This window comes from Rhagoletis pomonella, unplaced genomic scaffold, assembly GCF_013731165.1.
Source record: "Rhagoletis pomonella isolate Grant_MI unplaced genomic scaffold, Rhpom_1.0 Rhpom_scaffold_00004, whole genome shotgun sequence".
Taxonomy (NCBI): domain Eukaryota; kingdom Metazoa; phylum Arthropoda; class Insecta; order Diptera; family Tephritidae; genus Rhagoletis; species Rhagoletis pomonella.
In genome coordinates this window covers 63127405-63150624 of record NW_023458558.1, presented here as the reverse complement: position 1 = coordinate 63150624, position 23220 = coordinate 63127405, and the positions used below count along the sequence as shown (strand labels likewise).

Genomic DNA, 23220 nt, shown 5'->3' with positions numbered 1-23220 from the left:
AAAACGTAACTTTATAAGCTTTTTACACTTATTTACAAAAATTTAGAAAAGTTTTTGCAGAAAACGATATGGAGAATAAAAAATCTAAGAAGATCGTTTTACCCACTTAGAAGCTTCCAAAAGTATTAATATTTAAAATGCTTTTAAATTAGTTCGATTTTTTTAACCCTAAGGTGGGGCTAGCTTTGTTTTACTTCTTAAACAAAGGATTCGATAATTGAGCTCAAGTTTTATTGTACTTACCAAGTTTGTGTACTTGCAGAAAACAAACTGAACTTAATTTTTAGTTACATATGTATATTATGTTTTATTTTATTCTGTAGTATCCATAAAAAAATTTCGCTTTAAATCCAATAATACGTATGTATGTAAATCGAGTCTATCGAATGCAATACGTTTGCAGTACATATTCCGTTTCTCTTTAAATTTTTGTAACTAGACTACTTGAATATTTCTGTATCTAATAGTAACATTTTTCCAAACTGTCTGCATTGGGTAAATGCCGATGTGCCATTTTGTGAATGATACACATATAATTTTGTGTTACCTTTTTCACAATACGTATGTAAATACAATTTTTTTCCTAATTTTTGATCGCAACTCAATAATTTTCGAAATGAATTTCTTAACCATTAAATTTTGCACTCAATAGTACGTGTAGCTGTGTTGTAGAACAATTATTCTATTTACGTTAATAATTATAATTAGCTTTTTTGTTACAAAAAAGCTTGGTACATACATATATAGTACATCTCAACACTCCTTTCGAATGGAGTATAGCTACACTTTCCATTCAGCTGTTTTGTACATATAAATGCATACATACATTCATGTGTATATGCATTAAACGTGCTACGCTAACAAGTCTAAAATTGTTTTGTTGAATATGTTTAGCAAGATGGCATCACTTTAAGGCGCTCGAATGCCGATTTTTCGAGTTTTTCACGATGATCAGGATGACTGATTTTAATTAGTTCATAGGCACGTTGACGCATATTTTTGCCAAATAGTGAAGCGATACCATACTCGGTAACAACGTAATGAACGTGAGCACGTGATGTGACCACACCCGCTCCTAAAATATACGAATATAAACGAGGGTTATTATGGCCTACAATCAGGAATTAAAATTAAAAACTCACCTGGTTGCAATATGGGCACAATCTTGCTCTGACCCTTATTGGTTACGGAGGGCAGTGCAATAATCGGTACACCTTTTCCATCAAGCCCTTCAGCTGCACCACGAATAAAGTCCACTTGACCACCAAAACCTGAGAAAAAGCGCGTACCGATCGAATCAGCGCACACTTGGCCAGTGAGATCCACTTCAATGGCTGAATTAATGGCAGTCATGCATGGTTGCTGCTTTATAATGCTGGTATTGTTGACATAATCGATTGCGTACATTTCTGAAAGCGCAGAAGTTTCTCTTTTAGACGTTTTGGGTTTCACAAATGACATTCGTAACTCACCAATGAATGGATTATCATTGACAAAGTCGTACAAAGCTTGATTACCAATCAAGAACGATCCGACAATGCGTCCCTGATGCATCTTCTTTTTGCTATTGTTTACGCAGCCTTTCTTCACCAAATCAACCACGCCATTGGCAAACATTTCCGAGTGTATACCAAGATCCTTGTGATTGTGGCAAGCATTTAATACAGCATCCGGAATATTACCGATGCCCATCTGCAGAGTGGCACCGTTGCAAATCAAATTATCGGCAATCAACTTGCCAATTTTGTTTTCAATTTCGCTTGGTGGCTTGCCGCCGTGTTGCGGCAGAGGTGAGTCGACCTCGACGGCGAAATCGAAGTGTGACGAATGAATGCAGGCATCGCCAAATGTTCGTGGCATTTGTTTATTTATTTGAGCTAAAATTTAAATCAGAAAAACATTTGAATACAATCCAAAATTCTTTGGGAGCACTTAATATTTACCAACAATAATTTTCGAGTGGTTCGCGGCTGCACGCACACAATCTACACTGGTGCCCAGTGAACAGTAGCCATGACGGTCTGGAGGTGAGACGTGGACTATTGCGACATCGGGTTGTACGATACCTCTGTAGAAAAGATAGGGTATTTCATGCAAGAAAATCGACAAATTGTCACCTCGACCCTCGGCAACGGCCTTTCGCACATTGCCTCCCATGAAAAAGGAGTTTGAACGAAATATATCCTTGTTCTCTGGATTACAGTAATCGGCAGGGCCTTCGGTGTGCATATGACACACGGTAACATCTGTGAGTTTCTTTTGTCTACCGTGCTTTGTCATGGCCTTTAGCAAATCAATAGGGGTGGCAGCAGCACCAGATGCGAACACAGTATCACCTAAAATGGAAGAAATGTACGAAATTGTTATGATAAACAGGTTAACAAAACTACATAAGAATGAATGAATTCAGTTTGAGGGAATTAACTAACATATTATGAATGAAAACGGGAATGATTTTTTTGTGAAACCGTTACTAGGTAAGTACCACACAAGGGAAACTATTTTTTTGGAACAAAAAGGAAAGTAAAAAGCGACTCACTGGCGTAGGACAATCGATGAAAAGGAGATCATAACGGACGTGACAAAAACAGGAGTGGTTTCAGAATACATGTAAAAAAAAAGGGAAACTCTGCAAGTGGGTTTTTTTCCTTTTTTAAACATTCTTTAAATAGAGTCAAATTACGGACCATTTCATTTTTCATTTCTTCAATCATATTTAATCAGAAGCAATTCGTTGTTAATTTAATTTTGACTCAAAATATGATAACGGACGTGACATATCGGATGTGACAGAATTTTCCCCCATACAATATTTTTACTAGTAATACATATATAATTTATTTATTTTTTTCAATTTCTCCAGTTAATCTCTCCACCGCACTATGATCTGCCGACTACTATTTGCTGGCAAAAAGTCCATAAGTAACCAAATTGATTTGAAACTTGGTGTTTGGCAGATTTTTGAAATTCAAAATGTCCGATCCAATATGGCGACCAAATTTTATAATTTTCTTCTTTTCACCGAAAACTCATATAAATGCTGGGTTTTCGAGGTCGCTGATTTCAAATCCGATGACAAATTTTTTAAATTTAAAATGCCCGATACAATATGGCAACCAAATTTTCTTATTTTCACCAAAAACTTTTATATAAGGGGGTTTTCGAGGTGGCGATGTCAGATGTTTAAATTCAAAACGTTGGTACAATAGGTGTTATCGAATTTTTGCTAATATTGCTTCAAATAAAAACTCTTTCTTTTGGATATATTTAAGTATAACCAGAGTCTGTATTTTTATTTTATTTGTACAAATTTGTACTTATGTATTTCTTTGAAAAGACCCGAGAACAACCAGTAAATTAAACCAGTATATTACTTATAATTAGGCTAGGTATAAAGTTAAAAAAATAACGTAACGCACAAGTTCGAACAAAAAATTAAAGAAAATGCACCTTTTACCTATTTACTTGCATATCATTCTTGCTCTTTCCTTTAAGTAGGTGTAATATTCTTCGGGGAGCACTCTTTTAATAGCATTTTGCAGCAAAAAGTTTAAATTGCAGTTTAAATCGGCGGTTTTTTGGCATCTTAGCTGACTGATTCTTTTCAAATATCGAAAAGCACGGCAAAACACGTAGAAGTTTTCTAAGAAAAAAGCCCATTGTTCAAGAAGTGGCAGAAATTAAACATTTTCATTGCCCACACAGCTTGAAGACCGCCATTTAAAGTGAAATATTATTACCCAAATTAGAGTCCATTTTGAAAATGAATTTTATTTTATTTAGCAAGCTATATTCTAGCTTTCTTTTTGTTAATCAAACAGATATTACCCTCAGTGTACATTCTCATTCTCGTTTTTTGAAGTAACTTTATCACTCGAAGACTTATTCCAATTCGAACTGCAAGAATGCTGACTACAAAAAAAAAAAAAAAAAATTGTTACTTTTTGTAGAAAAGGTCTTTCAGAAAATAATGAGTATGCACTTTTTTACTCAGGAGAATTGATTTAGTGAAGGGACAAAAAGCAATCGCTTTATCGATACTTTGAAAAATTACTTTTGGCCAGCAAATACTATTACTGCCAAACCATAGTACACCGTTTCGCGTTTTCATAACTTTTTTTCGCCATCTGAATACGAAATTTAAAATAAAGCCGTTTGAACCCATCGCATTTTCGGTTTATATTTTTATGGAAAACCCCATATGACTGTGAAACATTTCGCCATATTACACAAGTAATTGATTTATGGATGCTATATTTTTTCCACGAAGATTATAAGAACCCAATCTCGGCTTCCTGGTTCAAACTACTGGCAGAAGCCCCTCGACGGTATATCATGCTAATGCCGTTGGCATCCAAAAAACCACTTGGCTCCAATCATACAATCTGCATCTTTCTTTTTGTGGTTGTATCCTCCTGGCATGTTGTTGTATCCTCCTGCATGTATCGCGATTTGGCCAGTCGGCCACATTGTGCTGCACCAAAAAGTGATGGTAGCAATACTGGACTAAGGTCGAGGCCACGTAGTGAGAGGCAAAGCGGCAAGTGGTTGAGCGGCTGAGCGGCAGGCTCTTCCTAAACTATGTATTTGTCAGTGTTATTGTGCCTTATTAACATTTTATTTTTAATATTTTTATTGAGCTTTTACCACGATTGTTTATTAGGAAAAATTGAAAAAGCAACAAAGTTTAAGCGGTAGAAGTTATAGCAGCTATTTCGGAGATCACCACATCTCTTCATCAGACTTCTTTTTTCTAGACTTCAGCAGCACTTTTCTGATTGTAAAAACTACAATCATTTTAATTGTAAGCACATTTGATTGCAATGATTGTGATTGCAATCAAATCACTGATTCAATCAAACATTTAATTGCAATCTCAAAAATGCAATAATTTATTCATGCTTTTTTTTAATAAAGAAATTGAGAGCGTAAAAGCAAAATAGAACGTGAAATTGAGAAAAAGCGAAAACTAGCAGAAAAAGTTATTGAACACACAAAAAATAACTTCGTCTTATAAAAAACTAACAGACCCGGCGAACTTCGCCCCGCCCAAAATTTTTATTCTTTTATTGAAACTTTTTGGGCCAACATTTTTACCAACAATTCACGTCTGCTAAGATTATGGTTTGGTGGTCATTTGCCGCTTTAAATAACCTAAGGAAAGTGTTATATCCGTGAAGAAGTTCTTGAAATTCTCCAACTGTGTAGCATTTCTTAGCACGGTTATTCGCAAAACGAAATAAATTTGAAGAATTTTTTCCTCTTCACGACCTGGTGGCAACAATGACCCGGTTCTATAGTAAATCTGTCCTAGAAGCTTTACAGTATAGTTGGTGGCGATTTCAAAATGGGTGCGAACATTGTTCTACAGAAAGGCAATATAAATACATATACTTATTTCAGACGAAAGACATTAAAAGCTGGAACACATAATAATATTGGGAAATCAAATCCATTGGGCCAATCGTAACACAGTAGAGTTCGATATACTAAATGGTGCAACAGGTCGGTTTAATCTGACCTTCACGGCACCTTTTCTCACTTGGCTATTTCTAGTAATAACTCGACTCCAGCGCCACTTGGCAGCCCGTTTTTGCAATAGTATTGCTCTTACCATTACCACCACATATTTAAAATATTAGCCAAATCGGATCATAAATAAGATTTTTAGTAATAACTCAACTACAGCGCCAACTGGCGGATTAAATTATGAAACTAAACCATCTAGAGATCCACTCAAACACTTACAACAAATTTCGTTAAAATACAACAGCTCCAAGAGTATGCGATTGATTTCGTATATCTCCATACCAAGTACTCTACCATAAACACTTCCAGAGATACGTAGTATGACAACTTTGGCTTGTATGGGAGGTGCCACGCCCCCTTTTCGAATAGCTCCAAGTTCCAAAACTTTACTATGAACACTTCCAGAGATATGGAGTATGAAAAAATTCGGTTTGTATTTTAGCTGGGCGTGGCATACATATCTACATATACATATAGAATTTTTTTAGGCTAAACCCATCCTTGGGACACGTGCATCAGGTGTCTGAGAATTAAAAAAAAAAAATGGTTCAGCCGTTTTCCGGCTTTGCGAACACTAAAAAAAATGGCTTTCAAAATATATATTAGTATAGATATATTATATATTATTATTATATATTGGCTGTATCCGTTGTTTCTGATTGTCGCAAGAAAACTTGCCTAGTGAAAAATTCGACCCTAGATATGTTTGGAAAAGCTTATCCAGGCAAAATTTTAATCAAGTCGGACCATAGATACGATTTTTCGAATAGATCGGTCCCTCGTCCACTTCGGGGAAAAAGGATCCTATATACTAATCTAGGCAAAAAGCTACCTACATACCAAATTTTAAGCAAATCGGACCATAAATACAATTTTTTCGAATAGATATGTCCCTGGTCCACTTCGCGGAAAAATGATCCAATATGCTAATTTAGGCAAAAAGCTACTTACATACTAAATTTAAAGCAAATCTGACCATAAATACGTACCGAATTTTAAGCAAATCGGACCATAAATACGATTTTTTCGAATAGATCGGTCCCTGGTCCACTTCCCGGAAAAAAGATTCTATATGCTAATCTAAGTAGGTAAAAACTTACTGAAGTACCAAATTTTAAGCAAATCGGACCGTAATAAAATTGTTTCGAATAGATCGGTCCCAGGTCCACCTACCGGAAAAAATAAATTTTTTTGGCCTTAAACATGGTGGTTGCTGAAAGCTATTTGCATCAAAAATTTCATGATAATCGGACCAGCCGTTCGCGAGATTTTACAAAGAAAAGGGACTTCTCTTTATATAATTAGTATAGATTAGTATAGATATATGTAGATAATCTTTACTACTTACTTTAGTTAGGTTAGACATGGATTAGAGACATGAGCCTCTTAACAGTAATAAGGGATTTGTATTTTTCAATTTTGAGTTGTGTCGTTATTGCAGAGGACCGATATGTGAATTCATATATTTCGATAATGAAATAAATTCGAGCATAAATACGATTTTTAGTTACATATACATATGTAACTCAATTTCAGCGCCACCTGGCGGCAATTTTTTTAGAAAGAATTCGTTTTCATGTTATCAATACATATTTTGAATCTGAGGATAATCGGACCATAAACAAGATTTTTAGTAATAACTCGACTCCAACGCCACCTGGCGGCTCTTTTTTTTCAATGGTATTGTTTTTCCTATTGTCAATACATATCTCGAATATGAGACGAATCGGACCATAAACACGATTTTTAGTAATAACTTGACTCCAACGCCACCTGGCGCACAGGGGCGCCTAAGTGGGCAAAAATCGAAAATTTTTTTATCTGCAATGTGAACTTGTTTGGTATTTTTGTAAAGACAATTTATCCACTAAAAAAATTAAACGGACATTTCCCTAAAAAATTAATTATATGCCGCCAGGAAGCCACTAAAGTCGACAAATTTTATACTAAGAATTTTAACAAGAGCAATTTCAAAAATATATTTATTGAAATAAAATGTTGGCTTGACGTTTCTTGTTTCCATATAGATAGAGAATTACAGGAATTAACATTTTTGAATAAAAGTAAACACAGGTTGTCCCTGCGGTATTCCAGAAAAACAGTTAAAAAAAAAAGTTTAAAAAATACAAAATTTTGATGGAATAAATAAAAAATATGTGTAAAAATAGGTTATTTTTTATTACTTTATTAAATAGTACGGGCTTTTAGCTTTCAAAGAAAGAAATAAAAACCCGCTAATTTTTTGCACTTTCTGAAGAAATGCGTTTTTCGCTGATGCATAAAATAATTTTTTTATTTTTTGTCAGTGGCTTGAGATCTGCACGATTCGTTCCATTTTCAAAAATGAAGTGTCAGATTAAAAAGCTTGCCCTGTAGACAACAGAAAGTTTATTTTTTTTAAGAGTTGCCACCTGTTAAAAAATTAGATTAATATTTGTTTATAAGTTAAATGAATTATCAATCGAAATGTGTATTAACTACATGTACAGAGTTGCCATCTGTTTAAAAATCAAATTCCACTTGCATTAAAAGAATTAGGTAATTGAAGTAGATAGGTATCACCATAAGGGAGTCAGACGAAAGAGGTTTAAGAAGATTTTAGCCTAAAAAAAAATTACGAATAGGGTTGCCATCTGTTTGCAAAGTCGAATTTAGTTAAACTAAAATAATAACCATAGGATTACGCCATCGTATTTGTTATTTTATTACAAATACATTCATTGTCAATTATTGATTGGTTCTGATTATATTCCTTTTAAATTACTGGACTCTTTAATTAACTCAGGAATGTTTGTACTCTTCACTTATTTCTTGCTACTGATAATCATATTGATATATATATGTGAAATATGTATGTTCAGTTACCTTGCTCCCTTAATTAAATTGAATTTTAATTTTTTAAACATGGGGCAACCCTTCTACGTGTCTTTTAGAAGTAAAGTATTTTCAAAACTAGTTCAATTGATACCCATATTGTAATATCTAATTCATTTAACTTTTAATAAAACTTGTAACAGGTGGCAACCCTTTCCAAAAATAAAAACTTTACAGCACATCTGCAGGCCAAGCCCTGTTATTTGACAACTCACTTTTGAAAATAGAACGAACTATATGTACATACCTACGTAAAAGCCACAAGAACCCAAATTTTCCACTTCAAACTGCATTTACAGTGAAAGTATGGCAGTTACCCAAAAACAAATGGCATTCTTTAATTTAACGTCCTCAATTTTACTAAGAAGCGAATTTTCATTTAAATCCCTCCATAATTCTATTTTTGCCCTCATTTTATATGGAAGGGAAGCACTGTGTGGCGGCTCTTTTTTTTGCAATGGTATTGTTTTTCCTATTGTCAATACATATCTCAAATATGTTAGCGTTTAAACATCCGCATCCGCATTCGCATCCGCGGATGTCTAAAATCCCACATTCGCAACATCCCTGATTTGAAAGCAATAATTGTATTTTATTTGCTCAAGCTAAACACTTCAAAGCATGCATGCGTAGTGTGGCTGAGCGTGCAGAGTGTGTCGCTATTTGTTCGAAATCCATCACGCGCTTCCTAATTTTATTTTTTTCTTTTGAACCATGAAAAAGTATCTGTGAAGCGCAGAAGGAAAGCATATTGAACGAAAAATTCTATCAGCCAAATTTCAGAAAAAAAAGCCGAAAACGTATCTGTTTCACATACTGTTGTCTGTACATACGTTTCTACCGCACACTTTAGTGGGAAAACGGATCGTCGAAGCATCCGGAAATGGAATCAGAAAACGGACAAAACTCCGCACTTCATCATTTAGGGTATTATAACTTTGATAACATAACGGTTGTTTGTAACAGGCAAAACGAATCGAGATAGATATAGATAAATGTATACATAAATGATCAGAATGAAAAGAGAAATCCATTAAGCGGTGGAGATTATTCACTCAAAATTGATATTTACAATAAGTTTTAGACGAAAAATAAGAGTATTATAAATTTTTGGAAAATGGGCGTGGCCACGCCCACTTCTGGTACATGGGCATATCTTGGTAGCCGCTGCACTAATTTCTTCCAAACTTGGCGAAGTGGTTGGCCTTGATACACTATACCAAATGGCCGAAAATTTTTAAAATCGGACGATAACCACGACCACATCTTATATAACGGTAATTTAGAGAAATATGAAATACTCGATAAATCAGTAAATATTAAAGCTTATTTATTCAAAGTTGATGCTTGCAACAATTCTTTACCAAGAAATGCATTTATGGTAAAATTTTGGAAAATGGGCGTGGCACCGCCCACTAATGATCAGATATATGTATCTCGGTAACCGTCACACCAATTTGTACCAAACTCGGTATGGTTATTGTGCTATCCAAACAAAAGAATAATGTTGAAAATTATTAAAATGGGACTAAAATTACGGCGGCTTTTCATATAACGGTAAATTTCAAAAATGCTTGAAACTTCAATATTTCCAAATTTAAGGATGCTAATTTACTCAAAATTGATACTAAAAACAATCACTTGAAAAGAAGTAACATTGTTTAGAAATTTGGAAAATGGGCGTGATATCGCCCACATAAGACTATATAAGTTTATCTCATTATGTGTAACTGAACGCACCCCGGATTACAATGTAGTGGTAGTTTTCGGAAAGGTGGAAAACATATATTTAATACTTGTGCCGGGTATTTAATGTTCGGCTCCGCTCATTTTGAAGTTATGTCTAACGGAGTTCGAATATGTAATAAAATAAAGTATGTAAATAGATAAAAAAAGTATAAAAAAAAAACAAAAAAAAAAAAGGTTTTCATGTTGATATTTTATGTACAAAAATAGGTAATAACAAGTAAGTTGACAGCTAATGCAAAGCTAATGGACCCTTGACTACACCTAATGCAGAGGTAACCACTCTTGACTATTTCGCGGCCATCGCCATAGAAATATAGTTACCTTTGCTCTAAGAAAATATACAGATAATAGTGACCTTTAGCTCCTTCCTAATCAACTTCAAGTTAACTTATAGTTACATGCATTTCCCGCAGGCTAAGGCACCAGACGTTAAAAACAATAAATATATACAGTTGTCCACAAAATAATAGGAGTGGGATATTTTAACCTGTTTTGGCTATTTGTCTTTAGTTTATTTAATGTTTCGTATTTTTTTGTAAAAGCCTAGCTGGTAATACAACAAACACCATATAAATTTACATTTTCAAGTTTGTACAAAAATTATAAAAATTCTGCAAATTTTCACCAAAATTTCAAACTATTTAACCAGAATCTTTAGAAAAAATGTTGGTGCAAGTGCAAGTTTCAAGCTGCTAAAAAATTCCGTTGATTTTTGAGAATTTTTTCGGTTGAAGGTGTTTCACGTTTTTTCCATACAAAGTATGTTCGACAATTTTCTTTTATATGGGGACAGTGCCAGCAACAAAAATTGCCAAAAATCAACGGAATTTTTTAGCAGCTTGAAACTTGCACTTCTTCAGACTAGAATTGAATGGGCTATAAAACTGCATACCAGAATTTTCTCTGAAGATTCTGATTAAAAAGTTTGATATTTTGGTGAAAATTTACAGAATTTTAATAATTTTTGTACAAAGAATGAAATATGAATTTATTCGTTGTTTGTTGTATACCCAGCTTGACTTTTGTATAAAAATAATAAACATTAAATAAACAAGACAAATAGAAAAAACTGACCAAAATAACGCACTCCTATTATTTTGTGGACCACTGTATATATATGTAGGTATGTAAATAGGTAAACACATGGGTGTGGTTTGACGAGATAAAAATGGATTGGCGTCTAACAATTTTATTTAATCAGTAGCTAAGTTTCCTCATAAATTATATTACATACTATCAGATTATCAACGAAAGCATTTGTACGCTATCGCACTTACTTTGTTTATACCTATATATGTATGTATGTATGTACATATGGGTATTTCCATGGGCGTTACGTGACGCTCGTATGGCAAAATGTTAAAAAACAAGTAATTTTTAGCAAAAAAAAAACCGACTTCAACTCTCATATAAAAAAATATATATATATATATCTCATGATCCACTGATCGGATCGAAATCGGTTGACGTGGTCCAAAGTTATGCGGTAACATACATAAAAAAAAAAAAAAAACAGATTCCGACGAACTGATAACCTCCTCCTTTTTTGGGCGTCGGTTAAAAAGAATTAAAAAGTCAAAATTTTAAAAAGGTTTTTCTAGATTTGCATGGCAATTAAATGGCCCCTTATTCAGTAAAAAAATTATAACTGCTGGTAGTAGCGATTTAAAGATATTAGTAAACTTACGCGCTGGCGTGACCTTACAAAAAACAGAAGTGGATTTTGACTTCGAATACCAAAATTCAAAACTCTGCGAATTGGGCAAGAATATTTGTATAAAAGCTTTTGTAGTAATAATGGAAATATGTAAGATTAATTTTCCAAGTTTTGAAATGCAGAAATCTTTTCTGCTTTATGTTTAATCAGCTGAATTATCTGACGTGACGTTACTAAAATTTCCATTGAAAAAGTTTTGTTAATATTGTTCTTAAAAGAATTTTTAACGGAAAAAAAACATGCATTTTATGTCAAACGTACTTTTTATTTTGACATCAGCGCCACCAGTGGTTTTATTTTTTGCAAGCCTATGTCCTACTAAGTTTCAACTAAACATATCAAATGTGAAACAAATAAATTCATATATACGGGTTTTCAAAATATCGCGACCCTGACGCCACCTAACGAGACCATTTTTGGCATAAATATTTATGCTTACATAACCAGTATATCCTATAAAAAGCAAAACGGCCGATTAATAAGTTAGATATAGGACTTTTAATTTTTTTCGCTCATATGTAGGTCACATACTTGCGTGCATCAAAAAGACGGCGAACTGATCATGTTTGCACTCTCAGTTTGAGCTTGAAACATTCTTCTTAGCATTGCCGTGAAAAAGATGCATACTAGAATGTATAGCGCCTAAGGCCGATACACTCTTGGGCACATGACTATACATGACCATTTCCGACTGGGTTCGTATGTATGTAGTATTTATACATACATATATATATTTTGATTTGTGGATTGTGCTAAATAGTTCAATTTGCATTGCGTCCGATAATATGCACAAATTAGTCTATAGTGAATTTGTCAGGTATGTTGGCGAATTTGTAAGTATGTATCTGTGAATCAGAATGCGAAGAATTTACTTTACTCTCATAATTACAAAAATATCTACATGCACGCATACATACCAACTACGTATGTACATATTTAAGGTTTAAATGATGGCAAAGCTTGAATGGGAAAATATATCAAGCGTGTTCTTCTAAACGCGTAAATGCCTCGTAGACACGTAAACCACGTAATTTTACTTAATTTTGTATGGAAAATCGGTTTATTTACGAGGTATACGCGGGTACGAGGCATTTCAATGATTAGATGTTTCAGGTGCATTTTTTCATTTAAATTCCAATTTGTTTTCTATTGTTTTTTATTGTTAAAAAAAAACCATATCCATCCTACATACATATTAGACGTCTGCATGAATCCATTCAAAAAGACAAATGAATCATTCATACTATAATTTAATTATTGTGATTGGTTTTGAATTTTATTGAATTTAAATAAATGTGTGTTGATATGAGTATCGACATATAACTTGTTTATATCTACGCAAGAACCGCATTAACAAAAATATGATTTGACTCAACACATATTTCTTTCAAGCATTAATACCTGTGTCGTTATAGCGCACTCCCTGAAACCGTATGCAAAAGTAAACAAAATTTGTTATTTTTATTCGATATTTCTTAAATAATTAATTGGCGCGGAGGACCGAAATGGAAGAGAACAAGAATTCAAACTTGTTATATTAAAAATTCTAATTTAAAGAGGGCTGTATAAAGAAAATCAGCCTTTTTTCACATCGCGGCAAATGAGTGATGTGTTTATACCTGTTTTCTACCCGATGTGAGAAATAAAAAAGCGATTTGAAAACAAATTCCAGTCAGTACACTTTTGAATTTCTGAGCGTATTGAAAGTTGGTTTATGCTTCCGTTTTGAATCACAGCGAACTGGATCAAAGCGCTTTTTGTGTTGGTATAAACCAGGGATGTTGCGAATGTGGAATTTTAGACATACGCGGATGCGAATGCGGATGCGACTTATATAAGGCGGCCACGTCTTTGTTAAAGTAATGGAGATTCGGCAGGGAAGTGGTAAGGACCGCCAGGTGAAGGGCAATACCTTACCAGCAACTTACACCGCTTTACAAAGTAAGTTACGTGTAATGCAGAGCAGTCGCTCGGAGTAGTTCGGTGCTTGGCAATAACTTCGGCTGCACGCTATTTTGCAACTGACAACGTAATGTGTCGTCGGAGGTGTTCATTTTGCGCTTTACTAGTAGATGACATTGGCCATGATGACAATTTTGGTACTAAAACTGAAAGAAAACATGGCTTACCTCGTAAGGTGCTTACCTATTTTCCCAGTGGGATAAAAAATTTCGAATACGTACATATATACACTTGTGACCAGCTAATTAAGGCATCAACATTTTGATAAGTTTTGGTTATTTTTCTTTTGCTTGTATAATTTTTATTTTTTTCATACAAGTCTAGTTTATTATATAACAACTTTGTGCAAAAATTATAAAAAATCTGTAAAGTTTCAGCCAAATTTTCAGTCTTTTATTCAAATTTTTTAGAATTTTTTTGAGTGTGCAGTTTATGTGCAAGTTTCTGTACCTAGTCGTCCTTATGCATAAAAAAATTGAACTTTTATAATTTAAGGAAATAATATGAATGAGATTTTTGGGACTGTTTCAATTGAACTAAGGCGTCAATTTCAGGATTAAAAGAAACTGTTTTAAATATTATTTTTTTTCTCATCTTTTCTGAGGGTTTATTCAATTGTTTCTGGTAGTTTTAGGATCTATTCGCGACCAACCTGTAACCCTTTCGCGACCCACTGTATTACATATGTATATACACAGGTATGTGTTCGTATGAAATAGTAGCTTATGTCGAAAGGCTGGCTTTGGTATTATGCAGCATTCGCAGCATACAATTGCGACTGACTCACTGCCGCAGAGTCGTGTAAGAACTTGTAAATGAACGTGCAAGAAATATTTCCAACTACCAAGTCAATATTCATATTAAGTCTCATCAAAAAATTCCTTGACGTTTAATTAAAGAATAAAGGGAATGCCGCATTATACTAAAGCCAACTTCCCGACATAAGTTATTATTCCATACGAACACAGATATGCCTATAAACAACAGTATTGAGTTTTTATTTCAACTTTTTTGTGTGGCTTTTTGCTATTAGAATTTTATTGACCGACAGGTGATTAGTAAAGAAATTATGTATTATTATCAAAGAAAGCGAGTTGATACAATTGTTCTAAAACAAAAACACAACACAAAACCAGTTAGGTTTATTTTTTTTTGTGAGAAAAAATAAGTAAATGGTGGTTTTGTTAAATATTTGCAAGGTTTGTAAGGAAAAAACTTTTCGTTATTTTTTTTACAAAAAGATGATTCATTATTATATTAAAAATCAAGGTGATTTTCTGTTTAAGTTAATAAATTCTGTTCTGTTTAATAGGTTTTAACGTATTATTTTTGTTGTTATTTAATTTTGGTTATTTTTGTCTTTAACAAAACCAGTGTAAATTCAAGCTAACAACTTTGTGCAATATTAAAAATATTCAACAAACTTTCGTGCAAATTTCGAGCTTTTTTAAAAATTCTAGAAAATCAACCGTAATTTTGAAACTTGTGCTTTATTCTACGAAAATTCGTTGAATTATAAATTTTCAAGGCAGTGTAACTCTATTGGTACATTTGTACAGATTTGCGCATTTTAAATTGGGCTATTGGTACAAAATAAAAAAAAATTGGGACAATTTGTCAATTTTTTTTGTAGTCAAAAGCTTGGTACAATACAGCGATCTTTAATTGCAAATTTTGAACAAATTATTTTTCGTGATTGGGATAAATAAAAATATTTGGGTATTCACACAATTGGGACATGATTTGCACCAAATTTCGGCGAATTCCCAATCGTGTGACACTGCCTTTAAACTTGTATTTATACGCATGTTGGTAAAGAATGAACTATAAAAAACTAACCAAAATTAAATAAGAACCAAAATAATATTTTAAAACTTGTCAAAACTTGGTGCGGCTACAATTTTTTCGACTACTGTACATAAGTTGAATACGATTACTCGGCCGCGCTATCATAGTAGCACCATGCCACTAACATTTGACTTACAAACAAAATACGGACAGGAATTTCAAAATTTCAACCCTGTTTGTGGGAAGTATTTAGAGTCCGACCGATTAATCGGCATCGGCTAGTATCGGCACAAAATTGAGCATCGGCATCGGCCTTTTTTCGCCGATTCTTTGCCGATTCTTTGGAATTTCTTTTCAAATGTTCAGGTGAAGCGACAGCCAACTTTAAAAAACATTTGCAGACAGCTCACAAAAATGATTTTTTTTTTGTTGAAGGTGTTTCACGTTTTTTTTCCATATAAAAGTATGTGCGACAATTTTCTTTTATATGGAGAACACTGCCAGCAAAAAAAAATTGCCAAAAATTAACGGGATCTTATAGCAGCTTGAAACTTGCACTTCATTATACTAGAATGAAATGGTCTACAAAACTGCATACCAAAATAAGCAGAATTTTTCTAATTTTTGTACCAAGTTTGAATTTATATGGTGTTTGTTGTATACCAGCTAGACTTTTATAAAAAAAAAAAATAATAAACATTAAATAAAAAAGACAAAATCGGTCAAAATATCGCAATGTTTATTTTGTGGACCACTATATGTATGTACATACATACCTAGCATATATGTAAGTTCTTATGCATTGAGTGCAAAAGAGTGTATTTTAGTACAAAACGAAATGAAATTTTATGTTCCTAAATATTTTTTGCTTAGCACCATATAAAAAATTTTCAAATATATATATGATATATGTACATATATTTTTACACATACATACTATGTATGTATGTACATACATGTGTATGTAATGTTGCATAACAAGCCAATTAATTCAATTATTTCTTTTCTTTTGTTTTTTTTTTAACTCCGTGAAATGAACTGATTTTATGAATTAATGCATTTATTTGTAATTTTTTACGGAATCGGCATCGGCATCGGCCGATTCTTTCCCCATAAACCGATTAATCGGCATCGGCATCGGTACCTGAAAAAAAAATTGGAATCGGTCGGACTCTAGAAATATTTTATTTTTATCAGAATTTTTCTTTTAATCAATCTATGTTGAAATAAAAGTGAAAATAAAAATATATTTTGTTTGTTGCATTCTCAGCTTTGGTATGGGATTATGTTTTATTCATGCAATATAAATGTAAGACCTTGTTGGGCCAGCTGGGAATTAACGTGAAAAGTAAAATTCAAATACATATTTATAAATGCGTATGCACTAGGAATGTTAATCCCGGGATCCCGGGATCCCGGCCTTTGTTAGGTCCCAAAAATTCGGGATTCTTGGCAAATAATTCCAGGATTTTCGGGATTTGTAATTTACACTGATGGCAATAATAGAAACTCCTATGCTTCACCAGTATTGGCTATATTTATTTTTTTATTTAATATTCATAATATAATTCATATTTTGTTATAAATGTCTATAACACCGTGCGATAGTAAATTTTACACACAAACATTAATATATTCGCGAAACCATGGGATAAATATAGTAAAACTGCGTTTCTAGTTTTTCACTCTGACGTCAGTCATTCAAAAATTAATCAAAAAATTCAGTGAAATGTGCTTAGAGAAGAAGTATGGGTACCAAACTAAAGAGGAAATTCTGTAGAATTTAAGCAGATTAAATTTTTTGGTGCATAAGGACTGGTAAGTATTGCAAATGTCCTTTTAAAATTTTATCCTTGAAATTTCACCGTATTTGTTTTTGAAAAAATCATATGTTAAGGATTTATGTAAACTTGATAACATTCTCGAATTTCCTTTCGACTTTATCAGCTTGAAATCAAAAAAAAAAAACTTATTTTTTTAAATTCTAAAGAAATTTCCCTTTTATTTGGTACCCATATTTTTATTCTGCATTGCATTGAATTTTTGGAATTAATCACATCCTTGAAACTAAAAAGTCCTTTAAAATAAATCCTTACGTCAGAGAGAAAAAAATAAAAACTCCACTTTAAATAAAAAATAGGTTTCCAAACCCATTTATTAATTGTTTATTTTATGATAGGAGAGATAGAAACAATTTTTTCGATTTAATTTGTTGAAAAGTAATGAATATCTAAATCCCAGAATTTAACGACATCCCGAAAATCAAGCGAACGTAAAAAAAGCGAAAAATTAACATCCCTAGTATGCACATATGCATGCTTACATATTAGCATACTACTTTGATAGACCTTAAGGCTGCAATTTCAAAGTCCACAAGTGTAAGCTTTTCCCCTTTGCTTAACAATCGCTGCGCCAGAGAGTACAAATTCAGAAAACATGTACTTGTATGTAAGTGCTTCAATATATGTATGTATTTATCAATGAGATATGTATATTTTTTATAAGCCCACCTGTTAATACAATGACTCGGCCGGGGAAAAAAATTGAATGCAATTAACCTCCTTAGTTTGGAAGCTTAATTGTTGATAATTTTTTAAGTCATTGACACGTCCTAAATACATATGTACATCTAAAAAATAGCTTTATTCATAACTCCTCATCACTAGGCCCATTTGATAGGTGTTCCTAATGTTATTCATGCCAGCATATATGCTTTTGTTAGGTTCACCGCAGGTACTACAAAAATATATTGCCTAGTCACGTGCATTTCGAGTAGCAATGAATTTTCAACTGACTAAAGTAAGTGGAAAGTAGGAGAAGCCGAAGTAATAAATTGATACGAAGCGAGTAGATAACAAAGTTAGGTATTGAGCAGCTACATACTCAGCATCTTAAGTTGTATCAGATCAGATGAACGATCACATGAAAAAAGCATGTGTGTTAGCATGGACGCATGATCGAATACTATTGCTTTTTGTACTACACAAAGTCATTTATGCGAAGGCGGCCATCGCTGTGCGTTAGTCATGGTGAATAGTCATTAAAGTTTTTATGCTCCGCAGATAAAAAGGCAGGTGGATAGTTTTAATAATTTGCACAACTTGGCGGCCTACTGGGTATTTTTAGTTGCAATCGATTTTAAATGTACTTCCAGCCAAGTAATTCTCAGCAGTAAGCTGTTCAGGAAGACGACACAATGGCGTTTGGGTTTCCCATCTAGGCATATTCACTGGATCTACACGGCGATGTATGCTCTTCAGACGCTGAAGCTTTGAATGTTCACAAATAATGACTTTGGTAGCGAAAAATCGATATCGATAGAATTAGAGATTATATTGAACTCATTAGCAGCTCGGCAGAGAGGCGCATTCCGAGCGTAATTCGTTTTACAATTACTACAATAAAACGTATAGCAGAACCGAAGTGATCTTTGCGGAACATTAAAATGAATACGTTCTAAGAGGTAAGGACAGTCCTTGAATGATGCCGAACACAAAAGTTAGGGAAAGGACAGACCTCCTTTTTTCCATAGAATTTAAACTAATCAGCAATGAGCGATCACTATAGGGAGGAATCGGGTCAGAGAAACGTAAGGAGCGTAAAGCATATCTACGCAGGTCTGCATTAGATCAAGGTAGTGAAAGTAAATGGAATGCGCATTTTCTTGCATATAACACATGATCAAAATATTTTTTTACATGGAAAAAAATCCGCAACACCCTCCACAAAAAAAATTCTAAAAAATCAACGGTAATTTTTAGCGACTTGAAACTTGCACTTTATTATACTAAAATTGAATGGGCTACAAAACTGCATACCCTAAAATTTTCTAAATATTTTAATTAAAAAATTTTGAAATTTTGATGACAATTTTTTGAAGTTTGATAAATTTTTTTGCAATTTGTGCAAGCTTTGCAACTTTTGTTATTGTGGTTTCTGAAATAGATTGAAATATATTTTAAATGAAAATTATTAAAAATAAATAAATAAATATAATTTGCAAGCAATATCGTTTTGAATTTCGTTGCTAATTAGTTGCACGCATCTGTATGTGGTATGGAAATATCTCTTTTCCCTAGCAGTAAACATTTTAATGTGGGCAACAATGATATTTTTTAAATGAGGCAGATCGGAATATGCGCTCTCTGGGAAGGCAATACCTGTAATTATTGTACCCTGTATGTACATGTACAAAACACACTACATACTGACAGATATCTCCAGCTCTCTCCACCGGCAAATCTGCGATGACGTCGTATTCATGTTACTCTCCCGAATTTTACATCAATCAGCGCAATGTTGTATTCTATCGGTATTGTATACTGATGGCTCCACACTCGATGGCAAGGTCCGGGGAGTCTTCCCTATAAAGTTGTAACCAGAAACATCTTTTCAGTTTCCTGACCACTGTTTTGTGTACCAGGTTCAGGTGCTGACTACTTAGCCAAAAGGCTTAACGAGGACTTGTAGGTTCTTATCTTATCTGACAGTTCTGAAAACACATGCATAGACAACACAACGCCTATCTGAATCAGGGCTGGAAAATCAAACTTTCACATTGTACTTAAGGATAAAATTGTACCTAAAAGCTGACGAATGTACCTAAAAAATTAGTATGTACATTTTGTTACACATTTCACATCACGTCATATTTGTTTAACAGTAGATACGAAAATATGACAGGAATCTTCCATACCTGATTTTGGCATTCACCTTATCTAATACGTTAAGCTCTGTTCAAACTGGAAGAACTTTTCGAGGCCAAACAAAGTTTTAGACAAGGCGAATCATTCCATTGACCCCACCCCTGTATACGGGCTGCAACCACTTGTCACCACTCACTGGGAACTTTTTTGACTAGTTTTCTGAAACATTTTCTCGTCCGCACCCTCTATGCATGTCAGCCAGGCTCTCGCGTTCGTTTAGTCTCTTTACGTCGCCAAAATGTTGATTCAGCTTGTGAGATATGGAATATATAATTTGTGTAAATCAATCGAAATGTTCTTATTAAGCCCCACACACTAGTATTTTCAGAAAGTCTAAAACCGGAAGGCAAAGAGAGTAGAAGTTTACCTCAGCAATTTCAGAAACCGAAGTTTGCGGTGTGACTTCGGTCTGAAACACGCACATTAAAAAATCTCTTACTAAAGCTTCCTTTACATGAGCCGTTTTTTTGCCAGGCAATAATCGCCTGCAAAAGTTGACTTGCTGCCTAATTTGAGGCAAGCGATTTTTGAAACCGGTCAGGTTTTTCATATACCCCCAAATTTCTGAGGAGGAAATAGCAGCATTATTGCATCAGCACTGACGGTCAGGTGACCGGTCATTTGCCAGTAAGATTTCTTGTTGGGAACGGACGCCTTCTTTATTAATGATAATATTTGTATGTATCGCAAAACCCTTGACAATAAAAAATCTCAAAAACTAAACTGGATTTTTCAGGATTTTCAAACCTGTACATCATTATACTAAAATTGAATAGTCTACAAAACTGCATATCCAATAAGTTTCTAAAACTTTTGAATGGAAAGTTTAAAATTTTGATGGCATTTTTTTAGTTTGTTAAATTTTCCTGAATTTTGCAAAAAGTTTTAAACTTTGTCTTTTATGGTTCATGTTATAAAATCGACTATATTTTTATACAAAAATCTACGAACAAATGTGTCAGGTGAAACATTGTAAATTTTGTGAGAAATAAATGTGTGCTATTTACGTGAGTGCCACTGTATTTCTGCCATGAAAAAGCTTTTCATAAAATCTATTAGCCGCTAGGGGGCGGCGTAGAACTGTGGGTCCCTTCATTTATAAGATATGCAATATTTAAATTTTGAGTTGACTATAAGTTTTTAGGGAGGCACATTTTTCCTTAATTTTTATAGAAAGTCCCAAAACCAGTCGATAGCTGTGAAGAAATCGATAGAGCTATACTAGTTTAAATAATTTTCCAAGTGCATCTTTTTATAATTGCGGTTTTAAATAAAACACGAGTCGAAATGACACTCCCGTTAATCTGGAATGGGCCATAAAAACCCGTTTCTAAAAACTGCTGACATTTTGCAACGCATTGAAATGCGTACACACGCGAGCAAGTTGCGGTCTAAAAATGGCTTTTAATCATCAATAATAAAATACATTTTTATAGTATTAAATAGCTCGGACGCGAATAAATCCATCACGCCATAACAATTCATTTTAGAATAAGTCATTATACGTCAGCAAATTTAGAGGCTATTCAATAACCGCATAATTTGTGTCATTCATATATGTACATACATACATATCCATACATATATACTTACGTACATACATACAGACACATGCAAGCATAAATTTCAAAATTATATTAACAAAAAATTTGTAATCTATATATATCAGAGGTCGAAAATAACTGTCAACACTTCGAAAGTGTCCCAAAATAACACGGACACTTATCGCTGGAAGAAGAAAAATAAGTGTTAGAAGTGCGTAGAAACATATCAAATTTGCTGTTGATAGAGAGATAGAGAGATATAAGCAACGTCAACGTCACGGTCATGTTATTGATTTAAAATCCGCTATCAATTAAGAAATTATTATTATGATTTAGTTTGTTGACCAAATAAAAAATAAAATGTATTTGTGATTTGATTTTTCAACCAAATAAGAAATACAAATTTTTGATTTGATTTGTAGAGCAAATCAATTTGATTTGTAATTTTTCAATTAATTAATACTTTTGTTATGCGACGCAAATAAGATATTTAAGTATCTTCCAACTTCCAGTTCCACGAAAATCTTCGGGATCCTTGGGACTAATTCGAGGTTTTCGTGACTTCTTCGGGATTTTCGGAATCTTCGGGACTACTTCAAGATTTTTGGTCTATTTCGGGATTTTTGGACTATTTTGGGATTTTCGAGACTTCTTCAGGATTTTCGGAATCTTCGGGACTATTTCGGGATGTTTGGGCTATTTCGGCATTCTCGGGACAAATTCGGGGATTTTCGAGACTACTTTGAGATTTTCGGGATCCTCGGGACTAAATTGGAAAGTACAAGATTATTTATGAATGTGCACGCTCTCTTCCTTGTCATAAATGTTCGCACATGTATGTGTACGTATATGTCGCGTAAAGAAATGCCTAGCGCTTTGCTTCCACTTATTACGCCCACTTATATTTTTCAGTCCTACAATAACCCACAAATTAAGACACTTAAAAATAAAAGTCCCTGCCAAAGTGTTTTTGCCCAAGGGAAATTTTAGCAGTTGATAAATAACCCGCAACGGAAAACACAAAAGGATCGCACAGAGTGATTTGCCACGGTGAGAAACACTCTTTGCTTGAGAGACGAGTGTTTGTGTCAGTGGTAAACACCATACGGGACACTTGGTGACGGTTATTTTCGATCTCTGGTCAAGCCCTAAGAAATGTTCGCACCGAGTTTTGTGGGGATTGGTAAAAGGACTACAGAGATACATTTTATCATAAGTGAATGGACCACGCCCATTTTCTAAAAATTACATAACTGTCTTACTTTATGCCAAAATTCTACTTCGCATACCAACTTTCAACAATTTGGATCCAGTATTTGCAGAAATTTCGTAGTTTTTGCATATTTCGAAA

General features: G+C 33.7%; 1 protein-coding gene across 2 annotated transcripts in view; it reads right to left on the bottom strand.

Moving 5' to 3' along the window:
• Positions 1-297: 297 nt before the first annotated feature.
• Positions 298-23220, bottom strand: part of LOC118737952 (4-hydroxybutyrate coenzyme A transferase) — a 30875-nt gene continuing 7952 nt past the window's right edge. For both annotated transcript variants that reach the window (XM_036468787.1, XM_036468788.1), the window contains exons 3-6: positions 1944-2336; positions 1473-1877; positions 1143-1409; positions 298-1075 (exon numbers count right to left, since the gene is read on the bottom strand). In XM_036468787.1, the coding sequence (XP_036324680.1) occupies positions 891-1075; positions 1143-1409; positions 1473-1877; positions 1944-2336 (1250 nt within the window). In that variant the 3' untranslated portion in view covers positions 298-890. The remainder of the gene's footprint in view (positions 1076-1142; positions 1410-1472; positions 1878-1943; positions 2337-23220) is intronic.